At 71.1% G+C, this 20860-nt stretch overlaps 6 protein-coding genes and 3 non-coding genes across 12 annotated transcripts; 4 read left to right on the plus strand and 5 right to left on the minus strand.

Moving 5' to 3' along the window:
• Positions 1 to 70: 70 nt before the first annotated feature.
• On the plus strand, positions 71 to 4892 carry OSBP (oxysterol binding protein). The gene is made up of 14 exons (XM_066998903.1): positions 71 to 482; positions 732 to 940; positions 1018 to 1265; positions 1340 to 1538; positions 1854 to 1956; positions 2029 to 2083; positions 2203 to 2334; positions 2414 to 2659; positions 2731 to 2851; positions 2947 to 3050; positions 3156 to 3251; positions 3353 to 3534; positions 3608 to 3828; positions 3902 to 4892. The coding sequence occupies exons 1-14, from the start codon at positions 76 to 78 to the stop codon at positions 4042 to 4044; spliced, it is 2466 nt and encodes an 821-aa protein (XP_066855004.1). The 5' UTR covers positions 71 to 75; the 3' UTR covers positions 4045 to 4892.
• Positions 4893 to 5071: 179 nt separating this feature from the next.
• TRNAK-UUU (transfer RNA lysine (anticodon UUU)) lies at positions 5072 to 5144 on the minus strand. The gene has a single exon. It is a non-coding gene; the product is annotated as a tRNA-Lys (tRNA).
• Positions 5145 to 5574: 430 nt separating this feature from the next.
• TRNAL-UAA (transfer RNA leucine (anticodon UAA)) lies at positions 5575 to 5657 on the minus strand. The gene has a single exon. It is a non-coding gene; the product is annotated as a tRNA-Leu (tRNA).
• A 283-nt stretch (positions 5658 to 5940) lies between these two features.
• TRNAV-UAC (transfer RNA valine (anticodon UAC)) lies at positions 5941 to 6013 on the minus strand. Its single transcript has one exon. It is a non-coding gene; the product is annotated as a tRNA-Val (tRNA).
• A 303-nt stretch (positions 6014 to 6316) lies between these two features.
• On the minus strand, positions 6317 to 10874 carry CABP4 (calcium binding protein 4). 3 transcript variants are annotated; one of them, XM_066998161.1, is made up of 6 exons: positions 8278 to 10874; positions 7683 to 7713; positions 7217 to 7360; positions 7000 to 7109; positions 6662 to 6777; positions 6317 to 6565 (listed from the first exon to the last, which is right to left on the minus strand). In XM_066998161.1, coding segments are annotated over exons 1-6 (651 nt in total). In that variant the 5' UTR covers positions 8527 to 10874; the 3' UTR covers positions 6317 to 6564. The 3 variants fall into 3 exon arrangements, with proteins under 3 accessions (XP_066854262.1, XP_066854261.1, XP_047909067.1); XM_066998160.1 differs by having other exon boundaries at positions 6662 to 6780; XM_048053110.2 differs by having other exon boundaries at positions 6662 to 6809.
• On the plus strand, positions 9908 to 11050 carry GPR152 (G protein-coupled receptor 152). The gene has a single exon (XM_066998159.1). It carries the CDS (start codon positions 9908 to 9910, stop codon positions 11039 to 11041), a length of 1134 nt encoding a protein of 377 aa, XP_066854260.1. The 3' UTR covers positions 11042 to 11050.
• Positions 11051 to 11195: 145 nt separating this feature from the next.
• On the plus strand, positions 11196 to 14984 carry CORO1B (coronin 1B). The gene is made up of 11 exons (XM_066997869.1): positions 11196 to 11287; positions 11861 to 12063; positions 12163 to 12285; positions 12370 to 12499; positions 12589 to 12770; positions 12918 to 13037; positions 13112 to 13216; positions 13287 to 13432; positions 13519 to 13576; positions 13764 to 14063; positions 14373 to 14984. Exons 2-11 carry the CDS (start codon positions 11863 to 11865, stop codon positions 14496 to 14498), a joined length of 1491 nt encoding a protein of 496 aa, XP_066853970.1. The 5' UTR covers positions 11196 to 11287; positions 11861 to 11862; the 3' UTR covers positions 14499 to 14984.
• Positions 14985 to 15477: 493 nt separating this feature from the next.
• Positions 15478 to 16945, plus strand: PTPRCAP (protein tyrosine phosphatase receptor type C associated protein). Its single transcript, XM_066997872.1, is given in 3 exon segments — positions 15478 to 15581; positions 16230 to 16641; positions 16644 to 16945. Coding segments are annotated over 3 exon segments (579 nt in total). The 5' UTR covers positions 15478 to 15578; the 3' UTR covers positions 16808 to 16945.
• A 255-nt stretch (positions 16946 to 17200) lies between these two features.
• Positions 17201 to 20577, minus strand: RPS6KB2 (ribosomal protein S6 kinase B2). 2 transcript variants are annotated; one of them, XM_066997871.1, is made up of 15 exons: positions 20454 to 20577; positions 19957 to 19991; positions 19771 to 19891; positions 19590 to 19658; positions 19357 to 19504; positions 19202 to 19259; positions 19002 to 19102; positions 18833 to 18923; positions 18656 to 18746; positions 18453 to 18560; positions 18275 to 18337; positions 18118 to 18195; positions 17922 to 18026; positions 17728 to 17840; positions 17201 to 17645 (listed from the first exon to the last, which is right to left on the minus strand). In XM_066997871.1, exons 1-15 carry the CDS (start codon positions 20523 to 20525, stop codon positions 17471 to 17473), a joined length of 1428 nt encoding a protein of 475 aa, XP_066853972.1. In that variant the 5' UTR covers positions 20526 to 20577; the 3' UTR covers positions 17201 to 17470. The 2 variants fall into 2 exon arrangements, with proteins under 2 accessions (XP_066853972.1, XP_066853971.1); XM_066997870.1 differs by having other exon boundaries at positions 17922 to 18029.
• Positions 20578 to 20860: the final 283 nt, after the last annotated feature.

Here is a 20860-nt window from a genome sequence, read left to right on the forward strand (position 1 = left end):
GCGGAGACGTGCGCGCGGCGCTGCCAATGGGCGCACGGGGGCCGAGGGGGCGGGCGCGCGGCCTCGGAGCGGCCAATGGGAGGCGCGGGGCGGCCCGCGGGGCCCAATGGGCGGCGGGGGGCGGGGCGGGTGACGGCGGCGCAGCGGGCGGGGCGCGGCGGGGCGGCGGCGGCGGCCATGGCGGAGCTGCGCGGGGCGGGCGCGGGCCCCGGCGCGGCGGCGGCGGCGCTGCCCGGCCCCATGGCGCTGCCCGCGGCGCCCGGCGCGGCCCCGGCGCTGCCCTCGCCGGCGGCGGGCGGCTCGGGCGGCGGCTCGGGCCCCGGCGCGGCCCCGGGAGCGGCGGCGGCGGGGAGCGGCGGCGGCGGCGGCTCCGGTGTGGGCGGCTCGGCGCGGGAGGGCTGGCTGTTCAAGTGGACCAACTACATCAAGGGCTACCAGCGGCGGTGGTTCGTGCTCAGCAACGGGCTGCTCAGCTACTACCGGTACGGCACGGCACGGCACGGCGCGGCCCCCCCGCCCCGCCCCGCCCCTCTCCCGCTGACCTTGGCCCGGCCCCGCCGCGCCCGCGGGGAACGGAGCCGCCCGCGGGTCTCGGCTCCCGGCTCCGTCAGCGGCCCCGTTCCGCCCCCCCCCCGCCCCTCCCCCGCCGCCCGGTGACGTGGCGGGGCCGCCCCGAGGCTCGCGGCCTGGCCCTGCTCACGGCCCCGTTACCGGGCACCCCCCCCCCGCAGCTCCAAGGCGGAGATGCGGCACACGTGCCGCGGCACCATCAACCTGGCCACGGCCAACATCACGGTGGAGGACTCGTGCAACTTCGTCATCTCCAACGGCGGCGCCCAGACCTACCACCTGAAGGCCAGCTCCGAGGTGGAGCGGCAGCGCTGGGTCACGGCGCTGGAGCTGGCCAAGGCCAAAGCCGTCAAGATGCTGGAGGAGTCAGGTACCGGCGCCCTGTGCTACCCCCACCCCCTCCCCGGCACCGGTCCCGCCACCGCTAATGGCCCGTCCCGCCGGCAGACGACTCCGGCGACGAGTCTGTGTCGCAGACGGACAAGACGGAGCTGCAGAGCACGCTGCGCACCCTGTCGAGCAAGGTGGAGGACCTGAGCACCTGCAACGACCTGATCGCCAAGCACGGCACGGCCCTGCAGCGCTCCCTCAGCGAGCTGGAGACCCTCCGGCTGCCCGCCGAGAGCACCGAGAAGATCAAGCAGGTGAACGAGCGGGCCACACTCTTCCGCATCACCTCCAACGCCATGATCAACGTGAGTCTGGTGCCGGGTGCTGGGGGGACGGCCCCGCTCCTCTCCCCACCATGCTGACGGGGCGCTGCCCGCAGGCCTGCCGGGACTTTCTGATGCTGGCCCAGACCCATAGCAAGAAGTGGCAGAAGTCGCTGCAGCACGAGCGGGACCAGCGCATCCGTCTGGAGGAGACGCTGGAGCAGCTGGCCAAGCAGCACAACCACCTGGAGAGGGCTTTCCGTGGCGCCACCGTCCTGCCTGCTGGCACTGCTGGGTCTGGTGGCTCTGCTAAAGGTACCCCGAGTGCCCGTGTCTCGTCCCGGGGCCGGCTGGGGGGAGCGAGGTGTCGTGTGGCAGGAGGGGAAGGGAAGCCAAGAGTGGAGCGCTCCGCATACCGCGGCGCTGTCAGCCTGTCCCCGAGCCTGACACCGCTGTCCCCAAGCGGCAGGCTTGCTTGGTGTCCACCGTGCGACTGAGGGGCCTTGCAGCCAGGCGGTTGTTCCCATATTGTGCCAGGCCCAGCGGTGGCAGGGATCCTCCGGTGCCCCCTGTCCCCTGCTGGGCCCGGGTGAGCCCAGGCACACGGCCTGTCTCCGTCCCCTTGCCCAGATCCCTGCTGCCCTGCAAAAGGAGACCTGAGCGACGAGGACGAGGAGAACGAGTTCTTCGACGCCCCGGAGAACATCGCTGCGCTGGAGACCATGGGCCACAAGTGAGTGCCTGGGGGTCCCGCTGGGGAGGGCAGGGGCAAACCCGGCCCTGACGCTGCCTCTGCTCCCCCCAGGCGCACCGGCAGCAACATCAGCGGCACCAGCAGCGACATCAGCCTGGACGAGCAGGTAGGGTGGCCGCTTTCCGCCCGCGTTGCAACCCAAGCTGCTCTGGGGGTGGCTGCGGGATGGGGATGGGTCAGGGGGGTCGCAGCGACTTCGTGACATTGCTGGTCTCCTTCCCTCAGTACAAGCACCAGGTAGAAGACACCAAGAAGGAGAAGAGAACCCGCATACCCTACAAGCCCAACTACAGCCTCAACCTCTGGAGCATCATGAAGAACTGCATCGGGAAGGAGCTGTCCAAGATCCCCATGCCGGTGAGCGTGGACGCAGACGGGATCTGGTCGGTGAATGCCGCGCGCCCCGGGCCCCCCCTCACCTCTCGCTCTCCTCCAGGTGAACTTCAACGAGCCCCTGTCCATGCTGCAGCGCCTGACCGAGGACCTGGAGTACCACGAGCTGCTCGACCGGGCAGCCAAGTGCGAGAGCTCTCTGGAGCAGCTCTGCTACGTGGCTGCCTTCACCGTCTCCTCCTACTCCACCACCGTCTTCCGCACCAGCAAGCCCTTCAACCCGCTCCTGGGGGAGACCTTTGAGCTGGACCGCCTGGAGGAGAACGGCTACCGCTCCCTCTGCGAGCAGGTACCGCGGCCCTGCTCCGCGGGCCACCCGCTGGGGTGGCGCAGCCAGGCTGACCGCCCCGTCCCCACCAGGTGAGCCACCACCCGCCGGCCGCCGCACACCACGCCGACTCCAAGCACGGCTGGACGCTGCGCCAGGAAATCAAGATCACCAGCAAGTTCCGGGGCAAATATCTCTCCATCATGCCTCTGGGTGAGCGTGTGGCTGCGCGGGCTGGGGGCCGTTGCTCCCCCAAGAGAGACCGGTGGGCTCGAGGGGACTGATCCAGCGCTGCTCTCCCTCCGCAGGCACCATTCACTGCGTCTTCCATGCTTCCGGCAACCACTACACGTGGAAAAAGGTCACCACCACCGTGCACAACATCATCGTGGGCAAGCTCTGGATAGACCAGGTGGGTGCCAGTGCCACGTGTGGAGGCGTTGGGCCTTGTGCCTCAGTTTTTCCTGTCACCAGGGAAAAGATGCACAGGCTGAACCTGACCCTCCTTCCCTCGCAGTCAGGTGAAATCGAGATCGTCAATCACAAGACGGGCGACAAGTGCAACCTCAAGTTCGTTCCTTACAGCTACTTCTCGCGGGATGTGGCCAGGAAGGTAGGGCGCGGGGTGGCCGGGCACACGGCACGTCCTGGTGCGGCACCGCTCCACCTGGGGCGCCGGGGTCACCGGGTGGGACGCGTTCCCTGTCCTGGCAGGTCACCGGAGAGGTGACAGACCCCACGGGGAAGGTGCATTTCCTCCTGCTGGGCACCTGGGACGAGAAGATGGACTGCTACAAGGTGGCACCAGGCAGCGGGGAGAACGGGGCAGAGGCACGGCAGCGGGCACACGAGGCCGAGGACAGCCGGGTGCTGCTGTGGAAGAGGAACCCCCTGCCGTGAGTGCAGGCGCGGGGCTCGGGTGGGGGCTTGGAGCCCTGCAGCGGGACTGAGCCCTCCCTCCCGGCACAGGAAGTACGCGGAGAACATGTACTACTTCTCGGAGCTGGCACTGACGCTCAACGCCCCCGAGAGCGGCACGGCGCCCACCGACAGCCGCCGGCGCCCCGACCAGCGCCTGATGGAGAACGGCCGCTGGGACGAGGCCAATGCAGAGAAGCAGCGCCTGGAGGAGAAGCAGCGCCTCTCCCGCAAGAGGCGCGAGGCCGAGGCCGCCAGGGCCACTGAGGACGGTAAGGAGCGGGCTGGGGGGGGGGTCCCGAGCCCCCCATCCCGGCGGCGCTGACCCCCTCTCCGTGCCCCCAGGCACCCCCTACGACCCCTACAAGCCGCTGTGGTTCGAGCGCAAGAAGGACCCCGTCACCCAGGAGCTGGCACACGTCTACAGGGGCGGCTACTGGGAGAGCAAAGAGAAGCAGGACTGGACCCAGTGCCCGGACATTTTCTGAGGGCTGGGAGGAGCAGCAGGGCCAAGGCCGCGGGGCTGCCTGGGGAGCGCCTTTGGCAGCCTGCGCCCGTCCGTCTGTCCGTCCATCTGTCTCACTGCCCGCCCGCTGCGAGCGCCGGCCGCGCTCACCCGCCGGGGTTGCCTTAGCCCATCCACATTGACCTTGATGCTGGGGAGCGGGAGCCAGCCCGGCCCCCCCCCGGCTCCGGGGGCTCCCCCGTCACCCCCCATGCGCGCGCTCGTCCCTGGACCCCCAGCGCAGGAGCGGCAGTGCCCCAGGCGGCTCCCGGGGGTGGGGACGCGGCCCCCCTGGGGTGGGCACAGCGGGGTGAGCCCGAGGCTGGCCTTGGTCTCTTCTCCCCCTCCCCTCATTTTTCATCTCTCCTTCGCCCCCAGGCAGTTGGGTGCTCTTGGGAGCGGGGGTCCGGCCTCACTCACCCTGCGCGGGCACCCCCGCTGTGCCCGCAGCCTGTTCTATAGGTGTACATTATATATATGTAGAGACCTACCGGGGGCCCCGTCCCCCCCTCCTTGCTCGTACCCTGGGGTGGGCACCCCACCTGCCCCGCCCCCCTCGCGGTGCCTTCCTCTCGGGGCGAGGGGCCCGGCTTCTGCCCCCCACACTCCACACTACAGCGGCCCAGAGATGTGCTGGGGGCAGGGGGGGCGGCGCGGGGGTCTCTGTAGGAGCTGAGCTGCCCCCCCACTGGGGGCCTGGGGGTGGCAAGCAGCGGCACTCCATGCAGCAGAGAGAGCGGGGGGGTGTATGATGCCTTTTTTTTTTTTTTTTTCCCCCTCTCCTCCCCCCTCGTCAGGAAAACAACTAAATTAAAATCTGTGAATGCCCCAGCCTGGCTGTGTGTGCTGTGTTTGGGGGGATGGGGGGGTATCCCCAGGACCCTGGGCAGCCCCTGCCCCACAGCCCCACGCTGTGGGTGCCCTGGGGCAGCTGCTTCCCCCCGGGGACTTGGAGGTGCTAGGGAGAGGTGGGATGGGACACGGGGACCCCAGCCCCAAAAGGGAGGCATCGCCCGAGCAGGGACTTGAACCCTGGGCCCTCAGATTAAAAGTCTGATGCTCTACCGACTGAGCTACCCGGGCAGCTCCTTGGTGGGGGGTGGGGGCGGGGGGGCCACAATATCTCCCACCTTCCTCCTCCTTGCTTGTTCTGAGGGTCTGTTCACGTTCTCCAAATGTTCCCCCCCATTCCAGGGGGTCTCTGGGAGCAGGGAGTCCCACCAGGGATCCCAGGAACAGGGCAGTTGGGGTCTCTTGGAGTGATTTAGGGTTCTTAGGGAACTTTGGAGTTGCCTGGGGGAAATTTGGGGTCCTCTAGGGCAGTTCAGGGTTCCTAGAGGTCATTTCGGGTCTCCAGAGCGGTTTGGGGTTCCCTGCGGCAGTCTGCAGTTGCTTGGGGGCAATTTGGGGTCCCTCGGGCTTTTTGGGGTCCCTGGGGCAGTTTGGGGTTCCCTGGGGCAATCCGCAGTCCCCTGGGGGGATTTGGGGCCCCCTGCCCCCAACAAAACAGATCTACCAGAAGTGGGGTTCGAACCCACGCGGACACACGTCCATTGGATCTTAAGTCCAACGCCTTCACCACTCGGCCATCCTGGTGCTGCCCCTGCTGCTCCCCCGGGCTCTCGGCCGGGACCCCGCGGGTGGGGGTCTGGGGGGGCTCACCCGGCCGTCCCTGGGGCGTGTAGCGGTGCTCACGTCTGCTTTACGTGCGGAAGGGCCGGGGTTTGAGCTCCAGCAGAGCTGGCTTCTTGTTTTCCCCCCACGGGGATAAGGGCACATCGCGTGGGCTCCCCGAGGCCCCCCCAGCGGTGACACCGTGTCCCCACCCCTCGTGGCAAAAGGGGCCGAGGGGAAAAGGGCACAAAAAAATCCTCCGGGGTGGCTCCGCTGGGGCTCGAACCCAGGTCCTTCTGCGTGTAAAGCAGACGTGATCACCGCTACACCACGGAGCCGGTGCTGGGGGTCTCCCTGACCCACCCCCCAGGGCTGGGGGGGCTCCGAATGGTGCCGGCTCCGTGCAGGGCACCCCGACCTCTTTTCGTCCCTTTTTGGGGTCACTTCCCCCCCTCCTGAGACCTCCCCATCCCTTGCCTCCCCCCTGGCTGCTCCCCACGTGAGGCCTGGGGCAGCTTGGGGTGGGCTGGGGTCGGTGAGCGGGTGCCATGGGGGCAAGGACCCCCTCCCCACCCAGTTCCCACCCCGTATCCCCCCCGTTCCAAGGAGCGGCGCCACCCTCCCAGTCTGACCAAGGAGACCAAGGAGCTTTATTGGGAGGCCCGCAGCCCCCCGCCGCGCTGCCAGCCCCAGGGGGGTGCCGGCTCGGGGGGGCCTGGTGGGCGCCCCGCTCCCAGAGGTGGGCTCAGCTCCCGCTGTTCGCTCTGAACCCTAACGGGGGATGGAGCAGGAGGTGCCTGGGGGCAGGAGCGGCGTCGGGAAGCGGGGGTGCCCCGGGTCCCCTCCTCTCTGGAGGCTTCATTACCGGGAGGACAGCATCATGACGAACTCTGCGGGGTGAGACAGGAGCCCGAGAGGGGCACGGGGCTGCACTGCCCTGCGCCATCCCCCGTGCTGTGGGGACAAGGCGGGGGGGGAGGGCTCACCATCGAAGTCCACGCGGCCGTCCCCGTTGAGGTCCACGTCCTGCAGGATCTCGTCCACCTCCTGCGCCTTCAGCTGCTCGCCCAGCAGCGCCGCGATGGCCTCCCGCATCTCTGCGCTGCTGATCTCCCCGTCCCCGTTCATGTCGAACTGCGGCGCCCACAGGTTGGGTCCCCTCCCCACAGCCCCCCCAGACACCCTGGGCTGGGGCCAGCCCCTGCTCTTCCTGTGGCCATTGTCCCCTGCATGCCAGCGGTCCCCTGCCAGTGGTCCCCATTGATGCCTGGGGTGTCCCCATGCCCACAGTGTCCCCAGGCCCGTGGTGTCCCCGTGGCCGTACCTCGCGGAAGGCGATCTTCAGCTCCCTCACGCCCACCATGTGGGCCGTCTCCTCCCGCAGCTTCGGCCCCATCATCTGCACAAAGTCCTCGAAGTCCACGCGGCCGCCCACTGCGCCAGGGACGGGGACAGCCTCAGCGCCCCAGCCCTGTCTCCGCACGCATCTCTGCGTCCCGCCGCCACTGCCCCGGCCCCGCGCCAGCCGGCCCCGCACTCACTCCTCATCTTGACATGCTGGGAGATCTCAATGAGCTCCATCTCGGTGGGCATGTACCCCAGCATGCGCATGCAGGCGCCCAGGTCCTTGTAGCTGATGAAGCCATCCTGATCGGTGTCAAACTCCTTGAAGGCATCCAGCAGCTCTGTTCCCGCAGGCACACATGGGCACGGGGACCCATCAGGTGTGGAAGCCGTGGCACCACAACCCATGGCAGCACCTCCCATGGCCCTGCATCCCACGGAAGGTCCCTCCATGGCAGATGTCCCAATGGCACCGTGTCCCATGGCACCATGTCCATGGCACCACATCCCATGGAAGGTCCCTCCATGGCAGATATCCCCATGGCACCATGTCCCATGGCACCACGTCTCACGGAAGGCTCCCCCCGGGGCATGTCTCCACTGCTCCGTGTCCCATGGCAGATGACACCGGTGTCCCCCACATGCCCCGACCCCACCACTCACCGTCCAGCTCCTCCGGCGACAGCTCCCGCTCCTGGACCGGGGTGTGGGGTGCAGAAGGGGGGGGGGGGGGGGAGCAGCATCAGACCCAGCTCAGCCCCCGCCCCTCCCAGCAAACCGCGGTGTCACCTTCGTTAAGCATGGGCCAAAATTAACTCCCGCAGGAGGGATTAGACGGATTGGAGGCAAAGCCCTGCCTGCCCCCCTCCCCTGTTGCCCCTGTTGCCCCCTTCCCCTGCACCCACCCTGGTAGTCCCTGCCCGGGACCCTCAGCCCCAGCTCCTAACGGGGTTTTCCTGTACTGTCGGAGGCCGGGGGCTGCCCTGCTCCAGGCTGTCTCTGGGGTGGCACCAGGGCTGCAGGTCCCTGAGCCCCACAGTGCCCAGCCCTGCTGCTTGTACCCCCCCAGGACCCCCCCACCCACAGTGCCCCCATTGGGCTCCATATAGGGAGGGAGGGAGAAGAGCCCCCAGCCCCCCCAGGCCTGCCCCGTGGCACCTGCCCAGTGCCCCACGTCCCCTCCATCCCCAGCATCCCCAAACCTATCCCCGGCGCCCCGCAGCCCCTCCATCCACTGCCCCCCAGCCCCTGCCCCCACCTTGCCAAAGACGGTGTTGAGGAAGGGTGAGTAAGCCTTGGCGGCGGCGGCGTGGGGATCCCCGGCACCCTTCTTGCTGTTCTTCTGCCCGTGCCCGCCGTGCCGGGACTCAGCACCGGGGCTGCTGCTGCCGGGGGAGCCACCCTCCTCGGGGGGCTTGGGGGAGCTCTCGCCCCCCTGTTCCCCCTTCCCCTTGCCTGGGGTGTCCGCGTCCTTGGGGGCCCCCTTGTCCCCCTGCGTGCGTGGCATGGGGCCGGGGGCTGGAGGCAGGCAGCGGGAAGCAGGGCTGGGGGGCGGCCGGCCCTTAAGAAGGAGGCAGGGAAATCCTCTTACCTGCACCCCACCCCCCACCCCGGGGAGGGCAAAGCCAATTAGTGGCGATTACGGCGGCAGGAAACGAGCCGTCCCACCATGTCCTCGTGCCAGGGCATGGCCATGCGGCCACGGCACCCTGGTCCCCAGCACAGCGGCGGTGTCCCCAGCACCCATGTCCCTCGGCCACCACCAGCGTCCCCGTGCTTGCCTTGATCCAACGCTGACACCTCAGCCACCAGCCATGTCCTCAGCACAGGCACACGTCGGTCCCCACCCTTACCTGCAGCACAGGGACGTGTCCACGTGCACGTCCCATCTCCATGATGCCCCCACGACATCCCCACGATGTCCCCACATCCCTGTGCCCTCCAGCCCCCAGGCATCCCCCCCGTTAGCTGAGGTTGCAGTGAGGAGTGGTGCCACGGTGCGTGTGGGGCCCCGGCCCCCTTGGCCCCCCGATAGCATCGCCCCAGCTCAGCAGCTGCTGGCGGGTGGCAGGAAGCCAGCGCACGGCAGGGAGATGCCATCACGGGGATGCTGCAGCATCGGCCCTGGCACGCAGCAGCCGGCGCGGCCACACAACCCGGCCCCGGGGCTTCCAGGTGCCCCAAGCCCCCCTGCCTGGCACCGGGTGGCTGTGGGTTGGGGGGGAGGTTCCTGGTGGAACCAGCCCACGGGGACTGGGTGACCACAGGGGGGCCATGGGCAAACCATCCTCAGCAGCAATACTGGGGCCGCTTCCGCCCTGCCTGGCAGCAGCTCCCTGTACCCCACAGGGGGAAATTGAGGTTTTTTTGGGGGGGTCATTGCCGGGGCGGGGGGGAGCAGATAGGGTGGGCGGAGCTCCCTGACCGCCGCCCTTCCCACCCAGACCCGCATATAGGGCACCCTGCAGCCCAGGAGACCCCGACATCCACTGCCCGAGCCTGTGCTTGCGCTGCTGTTACAGTAGGTCCTACACTATTTACTGGCCAGGGGGACTTGTCCGGTGCCTGAGGGACTTGTGGGGTGCAGGGCACCACAGGAGCATTGCGGGGATGTTGTGGGGTGGAGTGGGGCACGGCCAGGGGACAGTGGGTGGAGGACCCTGGCAGGGGAGGTGAGGGTGGTGGACACCTGGGGGGCACAAAGGCGAGGGGCAAGAGGACGGGGTGACATGGAGGGGGCAATGGGATGGGGAGCAATGGGGGGGATCCAAAGGGAGAGGGTACAGCGACGGAGGGAGAATCGCAGATGCTGCCACAGGAGACAGTGACGTGCCAGTGGGTGCCATCGACAGGGTGCCCTGGGAGCCACTGCCCCCTGCGCTTGGCCGATGGAGCTGGAGAACGCCACGGCGTCCCTGTCCCTGTCCCCATCCTCATCCACGTCACCGTCCTCATCTGCGCAGCCCCCGTACGCCCTGGGGTGGGACAGGCAGCTGATGCTGGTCTGTGCTGTGCTGGGACTGCCCGCCAACGCCTTCGTCCTCTGGCTGACAGGCTGGCGGCTACGCTGCCGCGGCCTCGCCACCTTCATCTTCAGCGTGGCCGCCTCCGACTTCCTCTTCCTCGCCAACTCCACCCTGCAGATCTGGACGGCGGCGCGCGGCTACCACTGGCCCCTGGGCACACCGCTGTGCCGCCTGCACCGCTTCCTGATCGACCTGGCCTACTACAGCGGGCTCTTCCTGCTGGCCGCCATCAGCCTGGACCGCTGCCTGCTGCTGCTGGCCCCGCTCTGGTACCGCTGCCGGCGCCCGGCGTGCTGGCCGGCGGGGCTGTGCGCGGCCGCGTGGCTGGCGGCGGGCTGCTGCAGCGCGCCCGGCACGGCGCTGGCGCAGGCCTCGAAGGTGCCGCAGGGGCTGGTGGTGTGCCGGCGGGAGTGGGGCCGCTGGCAGCAGCTGCTGGGCTGGCTGGAGGTGGCCGTGGAGGGGCTGCTGCTGCCCACCGGCATCCTGCTGCTGTGCAACGGGGCCGCGCTGGCCGTGGCGGCGGCGCGGAGGCGGCGGCAGCGTGGCGGGCGCCTGCCGGCCCGCTTCCAGCGCCTGGTGGCGGCCACGCTGAGCGGCTACCTGGCGATCCACCTGCCCTTCCAGCTGGCCCAGCTGCTGAGCCACGCGTTCCCCGAGCACTTCGCCAACCTCACCTACTTCGTGGGGCTGGCCTTCAACGTGGGCAGCTGCCTCAACCCCTGCCTCTACCTGCTGCTGGCCACCGGCGCCTGCCACCGCCTCGCCCGCATGGCGCCCGGCACCGCCGCCCCGGTGCCACCGGCCACCGCCGCCCCCGTGCCGCCCGCCGCCCCGGTCCCCGTGCCACCGGGCACCGCCGCCCCTTTGCAGCCGGAGGCCGCTGCCCCGGTGCCGCCGGACACCGCGGTCCCGCTGCCACCGGCTGCCGCCGTCCCGGTGCCCCCGTCCCGATCTCCCGCGGGGACCCCACCGGCAGCGCCCCCCGCCCCGCCCTGACCCCGCCCTGACCCCGCCCCCGCCCTGACCCCGCCCCTCCCAGCCCCCACAGCCCCGCCCCCGCCTCGTGGCCCCGCCCCCTCGCTCCCCTCCCCCCGCCGCCCGGTGCCGCAGTGCGCAGGCGCGGGGCGGGGCCGCTCACTTCCTGCCCCCCCACCCCCCACCTCCCCCCGCCCCGGTCCCGGCTCCGCCGCCAGCCCCGCGCCCGGCACCGGCACCGGCACCGCCGGCCCGGCCCGGCCGCCGGTGAGTGCGGGGCGGCCCCGCGGGGCGCGGGCGGCTCCTGGGACCCCCCCCGTGTCCCCTCCCGGCCCCATCCGTGTCCCCGGTCCCGGTCCCGGTCCCCGTCCCGTCCCTTTGCCCCCTTGGCCCCGACGGGGCCGCCCCCCGCTGCCCCCCCCACCCCGGGACCCGGCCCTGTCCCGGCCGGGCCGACCCCGTCCCCGTCCCCACCCGCGGCCCCGTCCCCGCGGCGGTGACCCCCGTCCCCCCCCGCCCCCATCCCGGGCAGGGCGGTCCCGTCCCACCGGGCACGTCCCCGTCCCCACGGGTGACCCCGTCCCGGCAGGGTGGGGTTTGTTTGCCCAGCGCTGGTTTCCCGCTCCTGCAGGGAGGGACGGGGCCGCCCTTTACCCGGGGCAGGGAACGGGGCTCAGCGCTCCCCGCCACCCCCCCGCCCCCGGTGCCGCTGCCAGTCCCCGGGGCTTACCGGGGGCCACCGGGCCCTGCGGGGAGAGGCCGCGGCTGCCCTGTGTTTTGGGGTCGCTGTGCCCCCCCCCCCCGCCTCCCAGCCTGACCCCATCCCGGGGTGCGCCCCAGCCATGTCGTTTCGCAAGGTGGTGCGGCAGAGTAAATTCCGGCACGTTTTCGGGCAGCCGGTGAAGACGGAGCAGTGCTACGATGACATCCGCGTGTCCCGCGTCACCTGGGACAGCACCTTCTGCGCCGTCAACCCCTCCTTTGTGGCCATCATCGTGGAGGCCAGCGGCGGCGGCGCCTTCCTGGTGCTGCCCCTGCACAAGGTGGGAAGCGGGCGGGAGGCTCCGGGGGGGCGGACGGGCGGATAGATGGACGGACAGGGTCGGGTGACCCCCCCCACCCCGCTGTCCCCGTGCTCCCAGACCGGGCGCATCGACAAGTCCTACCCCACGGTGTGCGGGCACACGGGCCCCGTGCTGGACATCGAGTGGTGCCCCCACAACGACCACGTCATCGCCAGCGGCTCCGAGGACTGCACCGTCATGGTGAGGGGCAGATGGGAAACCGGGGGGGGCTGGAGAGGGGTACAAAGGGGGCTCTCACCCACACCCGCTGCCCCAATCCCGCAGGTGTGGCAGGTCCCCGAGGGGGGGCTTAGCCAGCCGCTGACGGAGCCGGTGGTGGTACTGGAGGGGCACTCGAAGCGTGTGGGCATCATCAGCTGGCACCCCACTGCCCGCAACGTCCTGCTCAGCGCAGGTAGGGAGCTGGAGGGGGGGGACGGGGGGGGCAGCTGGGGCTGGGGGGGGTCTGGCCAAGCTGTGCCTCTGCCTCCCTCCCCGCTGCAGGCTGTGACAACGTGGTGCTGATCTGGAACGTGGGGACAGCGGAGGAGCTGTACCGCCTGGAGGGGCTGCACCCCGACCTCATCTACAGCGTCAGCTGGAGCCGCGACGGCTCCCGCTTCTGCACCGCCTGCAAGGACAAGAGCGTGCGCGTCATCGATCCCCGCCGCGGCACCGTGGTGGCGGTGAGCACGGCTCCGGGGTGGCATCATCCCCGTGTCCCCCGGGTGCTTCTTATCCCTCCCTGTGGCCCTGCTCCCCACCGGGGTGCCCTTGTGCTGCGCCCCCACCTCATCCCAGGGCGCTGACCTTGTCCCACGCGCTCCCTGCAGGAGAAGGAGCGGGCGCACGAGGGTGCGCGGCCCATGCGCGCCATCTTCCTGGCCGACGGCAAGATCTTCACCACCGGCTTCAGCCGCATGAGTGAGCGGCAGCTGGCGCTGTGGGACACGGTGAGGAGCCGCCGGGGTTGGCCCCGGGGGGGCCGGGGTGCGGTGTGGCACCGGGCTGACGCGCTGCCCCACAGGAGAACCTGGAGGAGCCCATGGGGCTGCAGGAGCTGGACTCCAGCAACGGGGCCCTGCTGCCCTTCTACGACCCGGACACCAACGTGGTTTATGTCTGCGGCAAGGTGCGGCCCCGCTGCCTCCCCCCCCCCACGCCCCATCCCCACCTGTCCCCTTCTAACGCGGTGCCTGCAGGGTGACTCGAGCATCCGGTACTTCGAGATCACGGAGGAGCCGCCCTACATCCACTTCCTCAACACCTTCACCAGCAAGGAGCCGCAGCGCGGCATGGGCTGGATGCCCAAGCGCGGGCTGGATGTCAGCAAGTGCGAGATCGCCAGGTGGGGATGGGGGGGGGGGGTCAGGGGTGAGGGGTGACCCCCTTTTCCCCCTGCACCCCCCAGTAACACTCTGTCACCCTCCGCAGGTTCTACAAGCTGCACGAGCGCAAGTGTGAGCCCATCATCATGACAGTGCCAAGGAAGGTGAGCGGGGAGCGGCGGGGGGGCACCCATCGGGTCCCTGGGTGAAGCTGGGGGGGGGTCCACGGGTGAACTGGGTGGGGGGTCCCGGCTACCGCAGGGTGGCTGGCCGAGGGTCCCTGGCCAGGGCGCGGCGGCTGTGCGGAGTGTCCCCATGGGTGACACGGTGGTGATGGGGGGGGGGGGGCAGTCGGACCTCTTCCAGGACGACCTGTACCCCGACACGGCGGGCCCCGACCCGGCGATGGAGGCGGAGGAGTGGGTGGCGGGGCAGACGGCGGGGCCGGTGCTGGTGTCCCTGCGCCAGGCCTACGTCCCCAGCAAGCAGCGGGACCTCAAGGTGAGCCGCCGCGCCCTGCTGCACGACGCCCGCCCCGCCGCACCCAGCCCTGCCGCACCCAGCCCCGCCGCGCCGCCCCCCGCGGCCCCCGCCGCCTCCGCACGCCTCAGCGCGCCCCCGGCACTGGGCACCGGCGCCCCCGCGCCCCCGGTGAGTGAGGGGGCGGGGCCTCTGGGGGAGGGGGCGGGGCCTCTGGGGGAGGGGGCGGGGCCTCTGGGGGAGGGGGAGGGGCCTCTGGGGAAGGGGGCGGGGCCACCTCTGGGGGCAGGGGGCGGGGCCACCATTGAAGGGAATGGGGGAGGGGGCGGGGCCTCTGGGGAAGGGGGCGGGGCCACCATTCAGGCTGGGGAAGGGGGCGGGGCCTCGGGGAAGGGGGCGGGGCATCGGGGGAGGGGGTGTGGCCTCGTGGGTGGGGGCGGGGCCTCGCAGGGCGCGGCAGGTGACCCGGGGTGTGCGCAGGCGGGCGGGCGGCTGGACGAGGTGCTGCAGGAGGTGGCGGCGCTGCGCGCGCTGGTGGCGGAGCAAGGCCAGCGCATCACCCGCCTGGAGGAGCAGCTCAGCCGCCTGGAGAACGGGCACGTCTAGGGCTCCCCCGGCCCGGGGCACGCGGCCGGGGCTGCCCCCCTTGTCCCCCTGCTCCCCGCACAAAGCCAGGGACCACACCGCTGCCCCAGGGTCCCCCCACCGAGACCTCACGCCCCTCACCCTGGGGCTGTCCGTCCATCCTTCCCTCGTTTTGTACGTCCGGCCGCTCCCCTCCCTGACCCCACTGCCTTACTGGGTGCTGCCCCCCTGGATTGTGGACCACTACCCCCCCCCCACAGCTGCCCCCGAGGGCCGGGGGGGGGTCTCTGGGATCAAATACTAAGCCCTGCACCCCTCCCAACTCTCCCATGTCCCCAGGGTGGGGTGGGGTCTTCCCCTCTTCCAGTGGGGTTACAGCATGTGCCCCGTGACCACGGGATCATCCCCCCCCCTATATCATGGAGCTCTCCCCCTCCCCCTTTGTTCTCCCTACAGGGCAGGGTCAAAATCTATATTTTCACTCCAAATAAATGTCTTTATAAGAAAGGTGCTGCGTGAGGCTAAGTGCTGGGGCAGAGGGGCCCTGGGGCGGGGGGCACCGTGAGGGTTATGGGGGTTTCACCGTGGGTTTGTCAGGGGGGAGGAGTGGGGCTGGGGTGCACTGGAGCTCCCCCAGGCTGTGACATGACCCCATCCCTATACGGGTAGCACAGGGAGGGTGCAAGGTGCAGTGTTTTTTAGCACAAGCTCAGGCACGGACTGGGGACAGAGCAGGAGCAGCTCAAGCTGCGGGGGCAGGAAGGGAGGGGGTGTCAGAGCCCCCAGAGATCAGGGCACTGGGGGGGGTTGGTGGCCCAAGGACTGTTGGGGGGGGGGGGGACACAACACTAGAGCCCCCAGAGCCTCGCTGGGGCACGGGTGACAGGCAGCGCACCCCCATGCCTCATGCGCCACCTTGGGTTTCCGGGGCCCTTTCCATTTCGGGTAGGCGGGGGGGGGGGATGGGGACAGCACCCGCCTCCCCCCGCATCGATACATCCGCTGCTGCCGGGGGGGGGGGGGGGGCAGGAAGCAAGGGGGGGCTCCCCCCAGCACTGCTTGCGCCTGCGGCACCAGCACCCGCTCCAGCAGCACCCAGCGATGGTGAGCGCCCAAAAAAACACGGGGGGGGTGGGCATGGAGCAGACTGGGAGTGAACTGGGGGGGGGTGGGGAGGGGTTTATGCACCCCCCTCCCCCATGTCCCCAGCCACAAGCATCAACTCCTGCCTGCTCCCTTGGTTAAATTTGGGTGGGGAGCGGTCCATGCTTTGTTCCAATTCAGTCTGTGTTGTCCTGAAGGGGGGGGGGGGGGGGGGGGGGGGGGGGGCGACGACACAGTAGTGATGGGGCCCTGGGGTAGCCCCCTTTTCCCATGCCTGGGAGGGGCAGTCAGCTCTGTGGGATGGGTGACAACAGGGCTGGGCTGTGCTGCGGTTCCAGGGCTTGAGGGGTAGACTTGGGGGGGGGGGGGGGGGGGAGGTAGAGGTTGGGGGTGCCAGGCTGGGGGGGCATGGGGCAGGTGCTGGGGGTGGTTATGCTACAGGGATGGGGGCTGCCGGGAGCAGACTGGGGCTGCCGGGGCTGTCTGGGGCTGCTGCGGGGGCAGCCCGGCCTGCTGCTGCAGGTGCTGCAGCTGCTGCCGACCGCAGCTTCCCGTCACGGGGCACCTGCCCCGGCACCAGCCCCTGCCCTTCTGCACAGCCCTGCCCCGCGTTCCCCCTCGGTGCTGACCCCTGCCGTGTCCCTGCAGGCTGGAGCGCGGTGCCCGCCGGCCCCGCCGCTGCTGCTGGTGCTGGCAGGGCTGGCGGCAGCGGGGGAGCCGGTGGGGAGCCGCAGCGACCGGGTGGTAGGGGCCCTGCTGGGGCTGCTGCTGTGCCTGGCCGTGGGGCTGGCCCTGGCCTGGCGCCACCTCTGCCACCTCTCGGCCGGCCGCTACCACCCCCGGCCCATGGGCCGCCGGGCCCTGGCGCTGCTGCGGAGCCGCTGGCACCAGCTGCAGGGACGGGAGGGCCCCGCCGAAGCCCCCGGGGACAGGGACGAGGACACGGCCCCGCCAGACGAGGAGGAAGAGCTGATGCCGTGGGCCCAGCACCAGCGGCAGGAGGACGAGGAGGTGGAGGACGAGGAGGAGAAGGAGGAGGAGAAGGATGACGAGGAGGAGGAGAAGAGGAGGAGGAGGCAGCCGCGGCCCCGCTGGAGGCTGAGCAGAGCCCCCCGGGCGTGCCGCAGGCGCTGGGCGGCAGTGCCGAGGCGCTGCTCAGCGACATGCACGCCTTCTCGGGGACGGCCACCTGGGGGGACGCACGGCCTCACGTCACCGCCCTCTGACGTCACCGCCCTCTGACGTCACCGCCCTCTGACGTCACCGCCCTCTGACGTCACAAGCACGCCCGCCCCAAGCCCTGGCAGAGCCACGCAATTGGCTGTGCGGGCCTGCCGCTGACCAATAAAGAGACGTTGCCACTCCTGGGGGCGTGGTTTGGCGAAGGGGGTGGAGCTGGGGGCGGGGCAAAGGGGCGGTGGGAGGAGCCTAGTGGGGGGCGTGGCCTGGGGAAGGGGAGGGGCAAAGGGGGGCAGCACATGGCCCAGAGCTGGGAGGTGGTGAAAAGGGGCGGAGCCTGGGGGGGTGTGGCAATGAAAGGGGGCGTGGCTAGACAGAGGGGGCGTGGCTATGCAGATAGAAGGGGCGCCCCCCCAGCCCCCCAAGCAGAGGGCAGCCAGGCCTGATCGATGCTTTAATTGGCACTCGCCCCACCACCGGGGGCACAGCCCCACGGCCCGGACCCCCCCCCCCGCGGAAGCAGCATGGGGGCGGGGGGCGGTGCCGGCGTCCCCCCGCCATGCCAGCACCAGCAGCTCCGCGGGGCCCCCCCTCGCCCCGCGGCCAGCACCGGGATGGGGGCCCCCCCCCTGCCCCGGCACCACGCGGGGCCCCTCCTCACCCGGTGGCGCGTCCCCCTGTGGGTGTCCCCCCCCCCCCCACCGCCCTCCCTACCTGGGCACCCGCCCCCGCCCCCCCTTCGCCTTCTTGGTGCCCACGGCGGTCTTGATGGGCAGGGGGGCCGTGCTCTCAGGCGGGGGGGGCAGGCTGGGCCCCAGCTCCATGGGCTCTGCTGCCGCCGCTGCCCCCGGCTTGAAGGGCTCGAAGGGGGAGAACTTCACGGGGCTGTGGGGGGGGGTAGGTGGTGAGGGGGGGGGGCACGCTGCACCCCCTCCTCCCCAGTGCCTCCCCCCCCCAGCACCAGTACCTGACAGGGGTGCGGGGGCTGCTGTTGAGACGCCGGGGGGAGCGCACCTTGGGCTGGAAGGAGAACCCCTCCTTGATGCTCTCCAGCACTGAGGGGGCCACATAGGTGAAGCCCTGTGTGGGGAGGGGGCACGTCGGGGGGGGCAGGTCAGGAACCCCCACCCCACCCCCCCTAGTGCCCCCCCCCCCCAGTACCAGGAAGGCCTGGTTGGCGCTCTCGCTGATGGCTGCGTCGTCTGGGCTGTCCACGGGCGTCTGGCGGGTGAAGCGGGTGTCGAACTGGCTGACGTCTTCCTCCGACTGCTGCGGGGATGCGGCTGCTCTTGACGGCCCCCCCACAAAGAGGAGACGGAGCTGCCCCCCCCAACCCTCCCCCCCCCCCCCCCAGTACCAGGCAGGGTTTGAAGGGCGGGTCCAGCCTGCGGGCCAGCAGGTCGTCCCAGTTGATGTGGCGGAAGAAGGGCTGCTTCTGCAGGAGGAGTGGGAAGGGGGGGGTCACGGGGGGGGGGGGCATCACTGGTGACACCTCCCCCCTGCCCCACTCCTACCTGCACATCAGCTGCATCGCCTGGGCCCCCCCCGACCCGCTGGCTGGGGTTCCTCTTGAGGAACTGGAAGAGAAGGGGCAAGGGGGTGTTCCAGTGCTCCCCCCCAAGGGGGGTGTTCCAGTGCTGCCCCCCCAAAAGCAGGGGGTACTGGGGGTGGGGGGGGGGGGGGCTCAGGCACCTTTTTGAGCAGGTCACGGGCGTCGGGTGTCAGGTAGGGCGGCAGCACGAGCTTCCCCTTCAGGATCTTGTCGATGGTTTTCTTGCGGTTCTCGGCCGTGAAAGGGGGCTGCAAGGGGAGGGGGTGGCAGCGATGAAGGGGGCCCCCCCCCCAGGACTGTCCCCCTACCCCCCCCCCAGTCCCTGAGCAGGAGGCCAACTTGCCGATCCGGTGAGCATGTCGTACATCAGGGCGCCCAGGCTCCACCAGTCCACCGCCCGGTTGTGCCCGCTGCGCACCAGGATCTCAGGGGCCCTGGGGGGGGTGTGGGGGGGGGCACCCTGAGCACTGGGCCCTCCCAACCCCTTTCCGCCCTCCCCCCCCCATCCCATCGGGCTCACATGTACTCGATGGTGCCGCAGAAGGTGTGGGTGACGGCCCCGTCATGGATGGACTCCTTGCACAGCCCAAAGTCCGTCAGCTTGATGTGCCCTTGGAGGGGGGGGTTGGGGGGGAGGAGTCAGCCCCCAACACGCTGCCCCCCCCAGCCCCCCCCCGACCCCTGCCCACCCTGGCTGTTGAGCATGATGTTCTCCGGCTTGAGGTCACGGTAGATGATGCCGTTGGAGTGCAGGTGGCCCAGCGCCAGCGTGATCTCGCTAAGGTAGAAGCTGCAGCAGGGGGGGTGTGGGCGAGCGGCACCAGGGGCCCCCCCGCACCCCCCACCCTGGGGGGGCAGGACGCGATACACCAGAGTCAGCCGTCCCTACCAGGCGGTGTCCTCCAGGAAGATGCCCTCGCGCTCCAGCTGCATGAAGAGCTCCCCGCCTGCAAGGCACAGCCCCGGCCGGGGTGGCCCTGAGCCTTCACCGGGCTCTGTCCCATCCTGTGCCCCCTCCCCGGCCCAGCGCCGCGCCGCCCGCACCGCTGAGGCACTCCAGGATGAGGTAGAGTTTGCCGCCCGTCTGGAAGGCGTAGATGAGGTCCACGATGAAGGGGTGCTTGACGGCCTCCAGGATGTTCCGCTCGGCCCGCGTGTGCGCCGTGTCTTTGGCGTTGCAGGCGATCTTGGCCTGGGGAGGGGGGCGGGAGGAGGAGGAAGGGGGCGGTGAGGGGGGGCCCGTGCTGGCGGCAGGGGCACGCTGGGGGCCACGCTACCTTCTTCAGGACCTTCATGGCGAAGATCTTCCCCGTGTTGGTGCCCTGCACTTTGCGGACCTGGAAGACCTGGGGAGCGGTGGTGGAGGTGGGGAGGCAGCTCGGGAGCAGCCCCCCCCCCCCCCCGAGCCCCGAGCCCTGGGGGCCCCGCGCTGGCTGCCGGGGGGCAGCCCCCCCCCACCTTGCCGTAGCCGCCCTTGCCCAGGACGCGGAGCAGCTCGAAGCAGTGGGGGCCGATGTGCTCGGGGCCGTTGTTGACGCTGCTCTCGGAGATCTCGATCTCCTCGTAGTGCCCCACGGGCCTGCAGGGACGGGCGGTGAGCGGGGACGGGGCCCCCGGCGCCCCCCCCCGGCATCCCGCACTTACTCCAGGCCGTTCCCCCGGGGCTCCAGCTCCATCTCCTGCGGGGGGACGCCGCGTCGGTGCCCGCCCAGGGCGGGGGTCCCCCTCCCGCTGCCCGTCCGTCCCCCGCTCCGTCCGTCCGTCCCCCCGCCCCTCGTCCCCAGCGCTGACGGCCCCCGGTGCACCTCCCCGTCCCGCCCCAGCCCGGCTCTGTCCCGGTGCTCAGCCCCGTCCCCAGCCCGTCCCGGTGCCCCCGTCCCCAGCCCGTCCGCAGCCCCACCGGGTCCCGGTCCCCGCTGTCCTCCCCCCGCCGCCTCCGCCGTCCCCCGCCAGTCCCGGTACCGCCGCTCCCATTCCCGGTGCGGTTCCCCCGTCCGCAGCCCCGTCCCCGCTCCCCTGTCCCCCCGCCAGTCCCGGTGCCCCCGTCCCGGTGCCCCGCGCCCAACCGGCCCCGGCCCCTCCGCTCCCAGACGCCCCCGTCCCGGTTCCCGGTTCTCCCGACAGCCCCCGGCCCGGCTCACGGCGCCCAGCTCGGGCTCCTCCCCGTCGCTGCCCTCCTCGGTCTCCAGGTCGATGTCGAACACCCCCGCCATGGCGGCGCCGCACCGGGACCGCCGCACCCGCCCCGCCCCGCCCCCGCGTCACGGGGGGACCCCGGCATCCCCGCCGCGGGGCACCACGGGAAATGTAGTCCGGGACGCGGCCCCGCCCCCCTTCGCCGAGGCCACGCCCCCCTTCGCCGAGGCCACGCCCCCTTCGCCGAGGCCACGCCCCCCCACCCGGGGCCACGCCCCCGCGGCGGCTCGGGTATCGGGGTGGCCCTGCAAAGGGCAGGGGTCGGCCCCAAATGTCAGCGCCGGCCCGCGGGGGGGCCCCGCCGGGGGGGGGGGGGGGGGGGGGGCCGGGAGGGGGAACTGCCCGCAGAAAG

Source organism: Anser cygnoides, chromosome 5, assembly GCF_040182565.1.
Source record: "Anser cygnoides isolate HZ-2024a breed goose chromosome 5, Taihu_goose_T2T_genome, whole genome shotgun sequence".
Classification (NCBI taxonomy): Eukaryota; Metazoa; Chordata; class Aves; order Anseriformes; family Anatidae; genus Anser; species Anser cygnoides.

Coding starts and splice junctions, on each gene's coding strand:
- OSBP (XM_066998903.1), top strand. CDS start 76: ATGGGAGGCGCGGGGCGGCCCGCGGGGCCCAATGGGCGGCGGGGGGCG. Junction 483..731: donor GGGCTGCTCAGCTACTACCG/GTACGGCACGGC, acceptor CCCCCCCCGCAG/CTCCAAGGCGGAGATGCGGC. Junction 3,829..3,901: donor CGCCAGGGCCACTGAGGACG/GTAAGGAGCGGG, acceptor CCGTGCCCCCAG/GCACCCCCTACGACCCCTAC.
- CABP4 (XM_048053110.2), bottom strand. CDS start 8,526: ATGCCACGCACGCAGGGGGACAAGGGGGCCCCCAAGGACGCGGACACC. Junction 7,110..7,216: donor CCAGCATGTCAAGATGAGGA/GTGAGTGCGGGG, acceptor TCCCTGGCGCAG/TGGGCGGCCGCGTGGACTTC. Junction 6,810..6,999: donor TGAAGATCGCCTTCCGCGAG/GTACGGCCACGG, acceptor TGGGCGCCGCAG/TTCGACATGAACGGGGACGG.
- GPR152 (XM_066998159.1), top strand. CDS start 9,908: ATGGAGCTGGAGAACGCCACGGCGTCCCTGTCCCTGTCCCCATCCTCA.
- CORO1B (XM_066997869.1), top strand. CDS start 11,863: ATGTCGTTTCGCAAGGTGGTGCGGCAGAGTAAATTCCGGCACGTTTTC. Junction 13,433..13,518: donor AGCAAGTGCGAGATCGCCAG/GTGGGGATGGGG, acceptor CACCCTCCGCAG/GTTCTACAAGCTGCACGAGC. Junction 13,577..13,763: donor TCATGACAGTGCCAAGGAAG/GTGAGCGGGGAG, acceptor GGGGGGGGGCAG/TCGGACCTCTTCCAGGACGA.
- RPS6KB2 (XM_066997870.1), bottom strand. CDS start 20,525: ATGGCGGGGGTGTTCGACATCGACCTGGAGACCGAGGAGGGCAGCGAC. Junction 19,103..19,201: donor TTCCTGGAGGACACCGCCTG/GTAGGGACGGCT, acceptor CCCCTGCTGCAG/CTTCTACCTTAGCGAGATCA. Junction 18,561..18,655: donor ACGACATGCTCACCGGATCG/GCAAGTTGGCCT, acceptor CTCCCCTTGCAG/CCCCCTTTCACGGCCGAGAA.